This window comes from Dermacentor andersoni, chromosome 5, assembly GCF_023375885.2.
Source record: "Dermacentor andersoni chromosome 5, qqDerAnde1_hic_scaffold, whole genome shotgun sequence".
NCBI classification, from domain to species: Eukaryota; Metazoa; Arthropoda; class Arachnida; order Ixodida; family Ixodidae; genus Dermacentor; species Dermacentor andersoni.
The window spans coordinates 107,043,048-107,056,790 of record NC_092818.1 but is presented as its reverse complement, the minus strand read 5'-3'; the positions used below and the strand labels follow the sequence as shown (position 1 = coordinate 107,056,790).

At 42.4% G+C, this 13,743-nt stretch overlaps 1 protein-coding gene across 2 annotated transcripts in view; it reads left to right on the top strand.

Annotated features, from left to right (window-relative positions):
* Positions 1-13,743, top strand: part of LOC126531009 (nonsense-mediated mRNA decay factor SMG9) — a 50,544-nt gene that overhangs the window by 2,803 nt on the left and 33,998 nt on the right. For both annotated transcript variants that reach the window (XM_050178368.3, XM_055070906.1), the window contains exons 3-6: positions 3,740-3,935; positions 8,822-8,913; positions 10,680-10,792; positions 13,352-13,460. In XM_050178368.3, the coding sequence (XP_050034325.1) occupies positions 3,740-3,935; positions 8,822-8,913; positions 10,680-10,792; positions 13,352-13,460 (510 nt within the window). The remainder of the gene's footprint in view (positions 1-3,739; positions 3,936-8,821; positions 8,914-10,679; positions 10,793-13,351; positions 13,461-13,743) is intronic.

Sequence of the window (13,743 nt, the reverse complement as noted above, 5' to 3'; positions counted from 1 at the left end):
TTATGTATTGAAGTACGAGCGTAACTGGAATGCGCATGCCATTTGTCACACATTTTGACAATGAACATCTCGAAACTGGTGTCATCCTGAAAATTCATTCTAAGTGCGTATGTCTTGCCAACTCAATGGCTACAATCTGTAAATTGCAATATGGACCATAAAGTAATTAATGAGGAATATAATTAGTGTTTTTTAATTACTCGAATATATGTTTCATTTTATCATGCAAGTAATGTCTGCCTCTTTGAATAATCCAGCCCAAGGACTCAAGTTATGCTATCAGCCACAGGCGATTTTTTAAGGGTCTGTAAAACCTAAATATATGTACATTCATGTATATATTCGACAAGGAAATGACGCTGAATGCCAAATTCTGGCGAAGAGTCAAAGTGTCACTTCAAAACCTTTCAGCAAGTCCGAACAGTGTTGAAATCACAGAAGTTGTCACAAGGAACTGGCTTTTACTTCCACTATGGCTGGAATTCCAGGAAATTTGTAGCAAGGGAAGTGGCCTTTACCATTTGTGTTTTTAGAATGCATGTGCTACTGGCTGTACAGTTGTGTGTAGGTTTGTTTAGGCAGCCATGTGCAGCATGCAGCACCCACCCTAAAGGGACGCTAAAGAGAAAAAGAATTTCTTCTGTATAAGTAAATTACCCTTCTGCAATACCAAAAACACCACTCTTAAGGCGAGAAGGTGCTTGGTATACCATAAAAAAATAAAAACATAGAAGACGCCACCTTGAAGTTCCTGCACCAGCTGTAAGATACGTCATTGATTTTGACAGCTTCTGCTAGCGCCCAGTTAATTCTTTAGCAGTAAAGATAGACTCAACTACATTGTTTCCCAAAGGAGCCAAAGACTGAATATGGCAAGTTTCGTGAATTTTTACTGAGCCAGCATGGCCCAAACACGAAAAAATACTCTGAAATCTGTGGCGTCACAGTGACATTGGGGTTCCGGCGTGAAACGCAAAAAATGAAACTATGATCTTCATTTTCTCTTCTAATAATCAACCTATTATCATGAAATCGATGACAGCAGAGTTTTCAAAGAACATTTTTGTCAGTCTACATTTGTTTATTGGGCTGCTTTAACGTCCCTCTAATTGCTGAGAGCTGTTGTAGCTTTAGCATGAAGGTACACTCATTGATTTAGTCCAACCACATAACTGTCCATAGGTATATAGGTGGAAGAGAAGAGCCATACAACAGGGGACAGTCAAGCACATAATGAGTATAAATGTTCTAGTTGCTATAAGTGCTATAATAAGTAAATGTTTAGAGAACATACAATGTGAGCAGAACTTGCACACAGCTGCCCATTGAGCCTGTTCACTAATGGAGTTTGTTCCTTGCTCATGAAGTCTGTTAACCTTTGATCACCAGTTCTTTTATAACCTTTATTCACCTGTTAACTTATTCAGTCAATGGGCATAGCCCACTTCGCTCGAGTGTCTGTTAGAACTGCCGGAAATAAAGTTATAACCTATAAACATCTTCCTTCAACGCGGTGTAGGTTGGCAAAAGAACAACCGTAGCGGCCAAGCAGTTGAACAATGTTGTTCTCTGTGTGTATGTACCTTGCTACTGTTTTAAATGCACCCGCCGTGGTTGCTCAGTGGCTATGGTGTTAGGCTGCCGAGCACGAGGTGGCGGGATCGAATCCTGGCCACGGCGGCCGCATTTCGATGGGGGCGAAATGCGAAAACTCGTGTACTTAGATTTAGGTGCACGTTAAAGAACCCCAGGTGGTCGAAATTTCCGGAGACCTCCACTATGGCGTGCCTCGCAATCAGAAAGTGGTTTTGGCACGTAAAAGCCCATAATTTTTTTTTAATGCATCTCGTGGGAGATAATCCCAGTCTTGTCAGTGGGACTGTTATTACTCTCTTTGGTGCACGCACGCACTCTCTGCTTTCAATCGGCTTTTCTATGTTCTTACCTTTGCACTGTCTGCTTTGCACAGCACATAACAGTATAAATAATGCTATGATGTAATACAAGCATTGTTTCTTTTGCTGGACTGCCTGACAGCACTGATACTCACAAGAATTGCAAGCTCTGCCCTTGCTTATGTTTGATCTTTGGTGAAGTATAGTATGAAATAACCATGCCTACAAATGTTCCTTGACACCTTATCTGTGTCGGTACTCACATTGTAAATTGTGACGTTCACCTATTTTCTGTAAAATAGTTAATTGGTAAGCGATAGGATTAGGTATTTTTTTACATGTACATATGCTATGGCACTTGTATTTGGCGTCTTGCTCTTCATGCATCGGGGAAGTCTGAAAGTGTCTAGCCTTGCGAAATAATGGACCACATACAGGGTTCTTGCTGATTAATAGCGATAATTGTAGAATAGTATTTGTCACATATAACATTTGTTTGAGCAGAACAGCGCAGATCACGTATATAGCGCAGTTTTTTCTCTGCACTAGAGTATAATACTTTGATCACTGTGCATACAATTCTGTAGGTCTCTCAGTTAAGTGTGTTGGCTGTTCTGCGTCACTGGTCTGACTTGTACAATGTGTTATTTTCTGCAGTATATTGCTAAAGCAAAGTTGGCAGAAACTGACTCTTCTTGCACCATTTCATACGCAATAACTGTTTGGAGGCAGTGGTTTTTGACTTGTGAATTCTTTTGTGTGTGTCTGTGCTACTACGAAAGTGCTGCACCAGGATAACAAAGAAATATCTTTTACTTGTCAGTTGAGGTAGTCACTGCACTCGCGTGTCATTATGTCAAATGTACATTGAGCAAAAGGCAGGTGTGACATTTATACACCTCTTATCTGGGTGTATGCTAATATGTGCAATATGCTATTTATAACATTGCTCTTGTTGGCAACCCCGGTTGAAGGCAGTGCGAGATTTCTTCACAAAGACTTTCCTATAGACTCAGCTTTATGATGTGAATATGACACTTCATCTTAAAAAAACCAAGGATTTTACTCAAATGGGAATGAAACATCATAAGTGATGATCTTCAAGGGGCTGCATTCATTCATCACTACATCAGCTTGTTTTGGCCTCTTATGCATGTGTGTGATCAAAGTTGCTATGGAATGAAAACTCGCTTCTCTACACGTTGACCGCTGCTGCTTGTTGAAGAGTATGGTTGTCTGTCTGTGCAGTTTATTGCCTGCCAAGTGCCAGATCCACGTGTAACCCTTTTGCAACATTTATCTTTGGATGTTGCATACACATTTTTGCCCCTTTCAATACCTCTTGCAGCGATTCCTGTGGTGCCATCCATAACAATGCGATTGTGCCTTCTGACTCTCATAGCTGCTACAGAAGGTGCCATTGTGCCGCCTCTGAGGGTTGATGTGTACTAGCCTATTCCTGTTACTGTCACCACAAATGGCTACAGCAGATGAACTCGATTACAATTGAACTTCTGCATAACAAACACCGGTATAACAAATGATTAGCTATTATGAAGTAAATCTAAAACATTTATCACCGATATCAGTATGTAACAAAGTTATGCTTATAACGAATGTTTTGATATAACGAAGATACAGCGCCCTCCAATGGTAGCCAAGGAGGCAAATGCCTTCTAAATCAACCGACAGAGGGTACTACAAAGGTATTGTGGCTTTGTTATGAGAAGGTTTGACTGTAGTACTCAAATAGTCAGTGGCCAGTAACATTATAGAGTGGCTAGAGGCAAAAAGAAAAAAAAATGTGATTAAGCAAGAAAATATTGCTTCGTTCATCTGCCCAGGGCTCTTCCTCCCAGACTCAGTCACAGGCTAGTGGAGATGCAGCTTCTGGAGACAGTTCAAAGCCTACCGTGCTGCTTAGCAAGGCATCGTCAAGGGCTGAATCTCCAGCATCTTCGTCAAGCACACCCAAAGATGATGCTCAACCATCTGCTTCTGTGAGCACCAACACCTCTGTCAAGCAGCCGCCCCCAGAGAGTGAGTGGATTAAGGTTTGGGAGACCCACGACAATGAGATCAGCAGTAATAGCATTTTGTTGCTGAACACGAAGTCAGTTTTGAAGTTTGATTGTTGTGGCACATTATGACGAGGGCAGAAAAGTTTGTGTACTGAGGTATCATTATACGTTGAGGGACCTCTGATTGTCACAATTCATCTGGAGTGCTCAATTATATTACTTTAGGAAGTCATCATCATCATCAGCCTAGTTACGCCCACTGCAGGGCAAAGGCCTCTCCCATACTTCTCCAACTACCCCGGTCATGTACTAATTGTGGCCATGTTGTCCCTGCAAACGTCTTAATGTCATCCGCCCACCTAACTTTCTGCCGCCCCCTACTACGCTTTCCTTCCCTTGGAATCCAGTCCGTAACCCTTAATGACCATCGGTTATCTTCCCTCCTCATTACATGTCCGGCCCATGCCCATTTCTTTTTCTTGATTTCAACTAAGATGTCATTTACCCGCGTTTGTTCCCTCACCCAATCTGCTCTTTTCTTATCCCTTAACGTTACACCTATCATTCTTCTTTCCATGGCTCGTTGCGTCGTCCTCAATTTCAGCAGAACCCTTTTCGTAAGCCTCCAGGTTTCTGCCCCGTAGGTGAGTACTGGTAAGACACAGCTGTTATACACTTTCCTCTTGAGGGATAGTGGCAACCTGCTGTTCATGACTTGAGAATGCCTGCCAAACGCCCCCCAGCCCATTTTTATTCTTCTGGTTATTTCAGTCTCATGATCCGGATCCGTGGTCACTACCTGCCCTAAGTAGATGTATTCCCTTACCACTTCCAGTGCCTCGCTACCTATCGTAAACTGCTGTTCTCTTCCGAGACTGTTAAACATTACTTTAGTTTTCTGTAGATTAATTTTCAGACCCACCCTTCTGCTTTGCCTCTCCAGGTCAGTGAGCATGCATTGCAATTGGTCTCCTGAGTTACTAAGCAAGGCAATATCATCAGCGAATCGCAAGTTGCTAAGGTATTCTCCATCAACTTTTATCCCCAATTCTTCCCACTCCAGGTCTCTGAATACCTCCTGTAAACACGCTGTGAATAGCATTGGAGATATCGTATCTCCCTGTCTGACGCCTTTCTTTATTGGGATTTTGTTGCTTTCTTTGTGGAGGATTACGGTGGCTGTGGAACCGCTATAGATAGCTTCCAGTATCTTTACATATGGCTCATCTACACCCTGATTCCGTAGTGCCTCCATGACTGCTGAGGTTTCGACTGAATCAAATGCTTTTTCGTAATCAATGAAGGCTATATATAAGGGTTGGTTATATTCCGCACATTTCTCTATCACCTGATTGATAGTGTGAATATGGTCTATTGTTGAGTATCCTTTACGGAATCCTGCCTGGTCCTTTGGTTGACAGAAGTCTAAGGTATTCCTGATTCTATTTGCGATTACCTTAGTAAATACTTTGTAGGCAACGGACAGTAAGCTGATCGGTCTATAATTTTTCAAGTCTTTGGCGTCCCCTTTCTTATGAATTAGGATTATGTTAGTGTTCTTCCAAGATTCCGGTACGTTCGAGGTCATGAGGCATTGTGTATATAGGGCGGCCAACCTTTCTAGGACAGTGTTCCCACCATCCTTCAACAAATCTGCTGTTACCTGATTCTCCCCAGCTGCCTTCCCCCTTTGCATAGCTCCCAAGGCGTTCTTTACCTCTTCCGGTGTTACTTGTGGGATTTCAAGTTCCTCTAGACTATTCTCTCTCACCTTATCGTCGTGGGTGTTACTGGTACTGTATAAATCTCTATAAAACTCTTCAGCCACTTGAACTATCTCATCCATATTAGTAACGATATTGCCGGCTTTGTCTCTTAACGCACACATCTGATTCTTGCCTATTCCTAGTTTCTTCTGTACTGCTTTTAGGCTTCCTCCGTTCCTGAGAGCCTGTTCAATTCTATCCATATTATAGTTCCTTATGTCCGCTGTCTTACGCTTGTTGATTAACTTAGAAAGTTCTGCCAGTTCTATTCTAGCTGTAGGGTTAGAGGCTTTCATACATTGGCGTTTCTTGATCAGATCTTTCGTCTCCTGCGATAGCTTACTGGTTTCCTGTTTAACGGCGTTACCACCGACTTCTATTGCGCACTCCTTAATGATGCCCATAAGATTGTCGTTCATTGCTTCAACACTATGGTCCTCTTCCTGGGTTAAAGCCGAATACCTGTTCTGTAGCTTGATCCGGAATTCCTCTAGTTTCCCTCTTACCGCTAACTCATTGATTGGTTTCTTATGTACCAGTTTCTTCCGTTCCCTCCTCAAGTCAAGGCTAATTCGAGTTCTTACCATCCTATGGTCACTGCAGCGCACCTTGCCGAGCACGTCTACATCTTGTATGATGCCAGGGTTCGCGCAGAGTATAAAGTCGATTTCATTTCTAGTCTCACCATTCGGGCTCCTCCATGTCCACTTTCGGCTAACCCGCTTGCGGAAAAAGGTATTCATTATCCGCATATTATTCTGTTCTGCAAACTCTACTAATAACTCTCCTCTGCTATTCCTAGAGCCTATGCCATATTCCCCCACTGACTTGTCTCCGGCCTGCTTCTTGCCTACCCTGGCATTGAAATCGCCCATCAGTATACTGTATTTTGTTTTGACTTTACCCATCGCCGATTCCACGTCTTCATAGAAGCTTTCGACTTCCTGGTCATCATGACTAGATGTAGGGGCGTAGACCTGTATAACCTTCATTTTGTACCTCTTATTAAGTTTCACAACAAGACATGCCACCCTCTCGTTAATGCTATAGAATTCCTGTATGTTACCAGCTATGTTCTTATTAATCAGGAATCCGACTCCTAGTTCTCGTCTCTCTGCTAAGCCCCGGTAGCACAAGACGTGCCCGCTTTTTAGTACTGTATATGCTTCTTTTGGCCTCCTAACTTCACTGAGCCCTATTATATCCCATTTACTGCCCTCTAATTCCTCCAATAGCACTGCTAGACTCGCCTCACTAGATAACGTTCTAGCGTTAAACGTTGCCAGGTTCATATTCCAATGGCGGCCTGTCAATGGCGGCCTTTAGGAAGTAAAAGGTAATTAATTATTATTACGGATCAGGGTATGACATCCTTACTGAAAGGGAGTGTTGTTCATGTTTGCAGCATCTTAGGCTAAGGGCATTGAGTTCTCATTTTATTACAGGCCTCCCTGAAGTGTTTACAAGGAAGTTGGGTGACTCAAACAGTCCAGGCATTTCAAAATTATCATTACATGGCCGTGTGTATTAGTTCACTGCAGGTGTCCTTTATTTACCTAATTTACTGTAAACTCACATGTTTAATCCTCATTAAAGACCTAAATGCTTTTGAAGACAGAGAGAGGGCACAAATTAAACTCAACTTAGGGTGTAGCTTCTTGACATTCCAAAAGGCATTTTCATGAAGCTGCAACTGAAAGTGAAATCTACACTGCTGTCTAGCACCTGAAGGGGAAAATGTTCATATGGATTTGCTTTGCATTATTGTAAAGCTGTATTATGCATGAAGGCCAATTCATTATTAGCCTTACATGTGTTTCTACATTTCATTTCTCATTGTTGGCACACAGTTGTTGTTGAGTTGTATCTAAAGGCTACATGCAAGGTAAAGATGAACTTCAACATATTAAACATGAATGTGTTAAATATTTTTGAGGTCATACGGGGGTTTTGCTCCAATGTAGAATAAAAAGAAAGCTTGCGAACATTTGGTTCGGGGACCAGGCTTAATAGCGGCACTCAGAGACACCTCTGAGGCCAGCAAGAAAGCAATGGCAACAAACACGGCACACAAACATACATTAAAACATAAAAATTGCAAATGCAAGAGCACAGGGCATGGGGGCAAGCGAGAATTACATCAAAGCATCCCTACAGAGTGTTCTGAATAACATAGTGCACTCACAGTTTGGCTGGTGTCCAAAAAAGCTGGTGTGGTGCGTCGCTCAAAGAAGTGCTCAAGGAGAGATGGCAGGCAGGCTCTTGCAGGCTCTTGTGCATCTGCTGGGCAACAGGAGTGTGTAGCGTGTTGTCTTGAAGTCCCCTCGGGCATTGGCACTCGACCAGGTCTCTCTGGCAGTTGGCTTCCCGGCCGTGTTCGTCCGACCTGGTCAACACGTCTTCCCTGCTCCTCTTCTCAGTTCTGTCTGTCTCTGCCAACGGGGTCTCTTCTTCTGTAGGCTGATTGAGCCATGCATTATTTGTGGATTTGCTGTGTACCCTCTGTGGCACTTCTTGATTTATTCTTTTCCTGTGCTACAGACGCACGGGCAGCGAGGCATCATCTTTGTTCTGGGTGGGGCATGTGCTTGCATGCTTATGGTGCCACTTCATCGTTATCGTGTAAACATTGCTTATAACAAAAAGGTCATGGATTTCACGATTTATCAAATGCACTAGGTTAGCTTATCCTAAGCAGCGTCTGAAGTCAGTGCTAAGATGTCTAATGGCAACAGCAGTGCCCTCTTGTTTTGTTTTGTGCAGAAGGTCATTTATGCTGCAGGAGTAACTGTGGCCTTTTAGTATGCACTTAGCATGTGCAAACACTCTTGCATTATGAAAATGTTGAAGAAAACTGGGCGAATATTCTGATTCAACACATTTGAGTTAGGTGCTGAAAATTTTATTTCTATATAATTTGATTTTCAAATATTGTCTCCTGCAAACTGAACAGTTCATTGTCCTTAGTTCAATTTTCCATTGATTAAATGCACACCATTTGCGCTTAACTTTGATTAGACAGATTTCCACGCTCTCTTTGTATTCATCTTCAAAGGAGGAGCTTTACTTCACTGTGTGAAATGGCTAGCTGACATAATGGACCAAAAGCTTGTGAACTTGTCTTGGCTCTTGGCTGCAGGCTTGAGTGACCGACTAGCAGCACCTCCTGACATGGCTGCCCCCGTCAAGTTTATTGATGATTCCTTACAGTGGTGCGATAATGCACTTGAGGTATGCCTGTGTTTTCACAGCTGGGCTTTGTTCCGTGTCACCTCGTTAGTCGTACCATTCTTCTTGATAACTTGTGCCTCTGGTGACTATGGCTTCTGCTGATTTTGAAAAAAATTTATTGCAGTAGTGCCTTGTATGATACCAGACACTCTTACATTGTCTAGAAACAAGATCTAACAAAAGATCCATGAAGGCCCCAGTCAGTGGCTTAACTTTTTTTCTACTCAACTCATTGTGTGTAGCAATCAATGCATGCATAAATAACTCGTGACCTCAAAGGACCCAACCTAATGAGTGTATCATGCTACGTTCTTGTATTGACATGAACTTTAGATCAGGTGATAGGATCCTTCTTGATGTTACCCAATCTTGAAGCTGGGGTCACTGCGTTTGTACATATAAGGTTACGTCGGCATACATTGATGCAGTTTTGTATGGCACCATCGGACTACGCTGCAGCCTCGCAGCTTTTACCTTCCACTGCTCTCTTGCATTGCAGCAGATATATGCCTTGGTTTGTGCTCGAATGCCTGTATTTCCCCTAGGATATTGATAGGCTGACTTTTCTGCAAAGCTTAGCCACCTATAAGAGGAGGTTTCTGAATATAAATACTCGGGTGTCATTCTAACAAAACATCTTTCATGGTCTAAACATATTGAATTTGTAAATGGGAAAGCCCTAAAAAAATTGATTATTTACGCTACAAATTAGCTAAGACCCCCCTGCGACGCTAAACTGCTATTACATAAAATGTTGATTCGCCCTGTTCTAGAATATGCATCTGTCGTTTGGTTCCCCTGCAAACAATGTAGGGGAGCTCAATAACGTAATAATGTAATATAAGCTCGCTCAATAACGTTCAATGAAAATCTATCCATTTCATTTGCCAAGATTACAGCCACAGTTTCTCACCAACACAGGCTGAACAATCTTTGAACAATTAAGCCATTACTTTCACGTTATCACATTAAAGCCTTAAAAATTTTATATGCAATTAGTAACTCCACCTGTGGTCTTTCTGATTGTAACTATATCACATTTACTATGGCAAGTTGTACCTGTAGCTTCCACGCCTTGAACATAGCACCTATTTATGCCCGTAGTAACACATTGAAGTACAGTTTTTTTCTGTGTATAATAGAGCTTTGAAATTCTCTACCCAGTAACATTCGTTCACTATCACTAAAAGATTTTATAGCTACTACTGGTAAGCACTTCACTAACATGTAACGGGCTTCTTTTTGATCATTCTTCTTTTTATATATATGTGTTTTTAATGTGTAATGTATAGTAATGTATGATGTTCCCACTCCTGCTATAGCCCTGTATTGGGCTGCAGTATATGTAAATAAATAAATAAATAAATAAATAAATAAATAAATAAATAAATAGTCCTAGTGCTATAATCCAAGTAGTATCACTACGAGCTTTCTCAAGCTGGCTGTTTAACTTAGAAATGTCGCATTGCATGCGTGCAAATCCAGTAGATTCACTAATACTGCAGTAATTTCCTAGTATATACAAGTCAGATATACAAGTCTCCTTGCCAAGCTTCATGATCCATGCACACATTTACTGTTCCTTTCTAGAGAACCCTGAGATGCTAGGCTTATTGTGTTTAATTTTGATACTAAACATAAATTAAAAAAAACAAAGTGGATTTGGTACAATATTATTTTGTGTTTGAAAGGAAAATTATGGATTGTAAATGTGACGGGAAAGCTGTATATTGTGACCTTTCTTTCTTCCTTTTCTCTCTGCCCAGTACCTTGTGGACCAGCCAGACTTCTATGTGGTCGGAATCGTTGGCATGCAAGGCGCTGGGAAGTCAACTGTTATGTCAATACTCGCCGGGCAGTATGGTCAAGCAGGCATGAGGTGGGTACTATTGCTACACACTGTTTGTCGTCGCTACGTTTCTCTAGCTATTGGAAACGGGATACTGAATGCATTGTTTCGCAATGGCAAGAGGTGGCACTTTGTAGGACAACCATAATGAAACCGCATTCAACATCATCATTCTCTGTCAATTGCTGTCTGCAAGGCAAAGACCTTTCCCGAAAGTCCTTAATTGCCTCGGTCCTTCATCGATCGAACCAATCCTCTACCTGCATATTTCATAATGGCATCACTCAATCTGATCCCCCGTTGCCTTCAACTACATTTTCCTTACTTTTGCACCCATTCTTGTACTTTGATAGCCCGCCATTTATCTCTTTGGTGTGTTATATTTTAACTATGCTTTTACTTTGTTGATCAGAACGAGGGGGAGGGCACAGAGGTCAGTTTGAGCAAGCACACTGTTGCCCTGCTCTGGCCTCAACGGGGGAGGATGAAAAAAGAATATAGAGGTGTGATGAGGGATGGTGATGTAGAAGAGGCACAAACATGGTGCAGGCCAGTTCAGTACATTTCGGTTGTCAACCAAGTAGCTCTAAATACATTTTAAAAAGATAATTGAAAAATTCACCGGGTTGCATGTGTATGGTTGAGGGCACTGACTAAAATGAAACTGCATGAAAAGGCATCAAGAAATAGCTGGTGTTTGGCCTTCTGATGTAATTTGTGAACAGATACCAGGGGAAGACTTTACAGTCTGGTAGGTACTACGATTAGTGGTTCCAGTGTTACCAGCACCTGCACGGCACTTGTAGCAATAGGAGTTTGGAAACGGAACGGCAGGGAATCGCGCGATGATTTCAGTAGATTCTTTGTCATTTTCTTAGTCTTATATAATTGTTGTTGCTGTTACTGGTAGGAGTGTGTGAATATCAAAATTGTGAATACAAATCAAATATGAATACTTAGCCTCAAATATCGAATAACGATATGCACATGCATTTATAGCAAGTTGGGTTAATTTGTTATGTTGGAACATTGCAGTTACATTGTCAATGTTAAAAAACTAGATTTGTAGGCCATTATACTAAAACATTGTGTGGCTCATGTTAACTTAGAAAATTTAGTAATTCTCTCTAGCTTTCCTCACCAGCCTGTGTCTTATTATACCGCATCAGATGCCCGTAAACTCGAAGACATTTGACCCTGTGCCAGTCGTCACTCATCGCACTTGCTGTCAAGCAATAAGCGCATAATTGGGGGTGGCATTACAAAAAAGGAAAGAGAGAATAAACTTTATTATTTGACCAGGCTTCTTTGACTTGAGCCCAAAGGTGGGTGGCCTCCTCAGTCCAGGTAGCCATGGCTCTCTGCTGCTGCCCGAGCCCTGTTCACCAACTATAGCTGATCTTGAGGGTGTTGTGTCACCAGCAAAGCCTCGCACTGGTCTTCCGATTCTTGCTCTGGTTCAGCTTCTTTCTGTGCATTATCGCCTGGTGGTGGGGATGACGGTGGTACGTCTGGGTTGTACCTGCACCCTAGCACCATGTGGCGTAGGGTGTTGGGCGTGTCCAGAGGGAAGAACTTGCAGTCCCACCCGTAGGTCCCCAGATACATTGCGTGCAGCAGTGTTCCATGTGGGTACGTTCCAGCCTGGAGTCTTCTCCAAGTCACTGCTTGTTACCTACTCATCCTCTTACATGCGGACGGGTAGTGATTCCTCTGCTTCCTGTAGTGTGCCAAGATCTCAGAGTACTTCTTGGGTACGTGTTCCGCCTCTTCGTGACAGCCGTCGGTCCGTGTTCTCTGCTTGTCGGAGATGGCTCGGCGTGCATGATCTTGAGCCGTGGCCTGCGCCGCCTCGTTCCCCGCGAGAGATTCGTGTCCCGGCGTCCAGAGGATGTTTGCTTCTTCTATCTCGGTGTTTTTCAAGTCCTGAAGTGCTGCCTTTCCGATCCTTCCGTTCATATACCTTCTCGCAAGAAGCGTGCAGAAAAAGAAAGAAAAGAAAGAAAGAAACTGTGCTCTTGCACGCCAACCCGTGCCCCTTGCTACTGAGAAACTGGCTTTCCCGCAAAGATTAGACGCTTAGTGGCTAAGTGTGCTTTAGAGGCGAAATTTCGCTAGCAGCATGAAATGGTCACAAAATTCAGCACAGCATTGCCCCAATATTCTTGGATTAGATAGAAACAAATGTTAAGAACCGTGTTTGCTTCCGCACAGCGAGAAATATATTCGATTTGATTCCAATATTCGTATCCAACCGAATATCTATTTTTAGAATTGAATACAAATATTAAAAATATAATATTTGATAATATTCGAACTTTTTGAATATTCGCACACCCCGCTTACTGGCTTTGTGAGCCCTGTGACCACGCAGTTGTTTGGCCTATACTTGCATTGTCACTACTCTCATACTTCATGACCCCTACTGTCATTAACATACTTCCTCTTATTAAAAAAAAGATGCAATAGGGCTGTTAAGACATTCAATAGTTAGGCTAGAAATGCAAGCTGTCGTATAAGCACTGGTGACCGAATGTCTAACTGCATAACCTGTTTCATTTTCGGAATTCTGTTCACCCGTCTCTGCAGGCAGCTGTTTCGTCCGCAGAGCCGAGAATTGCGGGAGCTTGGCCAACACTGCACAACAGGTGTGGACATTTATGTGACACCAGAGAGGATGATCCTGCTTGATACTCAGGTTAGTTGCTCAATTTTGTGCACTAGTCAGAATGGGCTTGCAGAATATCTTGAACTGACACTTCGTACAACTTTGACAATGCATTCACACCGACAAGTCACCGATGTTGCAGCACCAACTTGGTTGCCAGTAGTTGATTTGGTTAAACAGACTATTTTGGGTCATTATGTGGCAGCTTGTTTTTTCAGCTCTGTAGCCAGGGTCACAGAGTTGCTGAACCAGTCACTGAAGCTTCAAAGGAAGACATAGAAACACTTATTGTGCTTGACAATAGTAGTTCAAT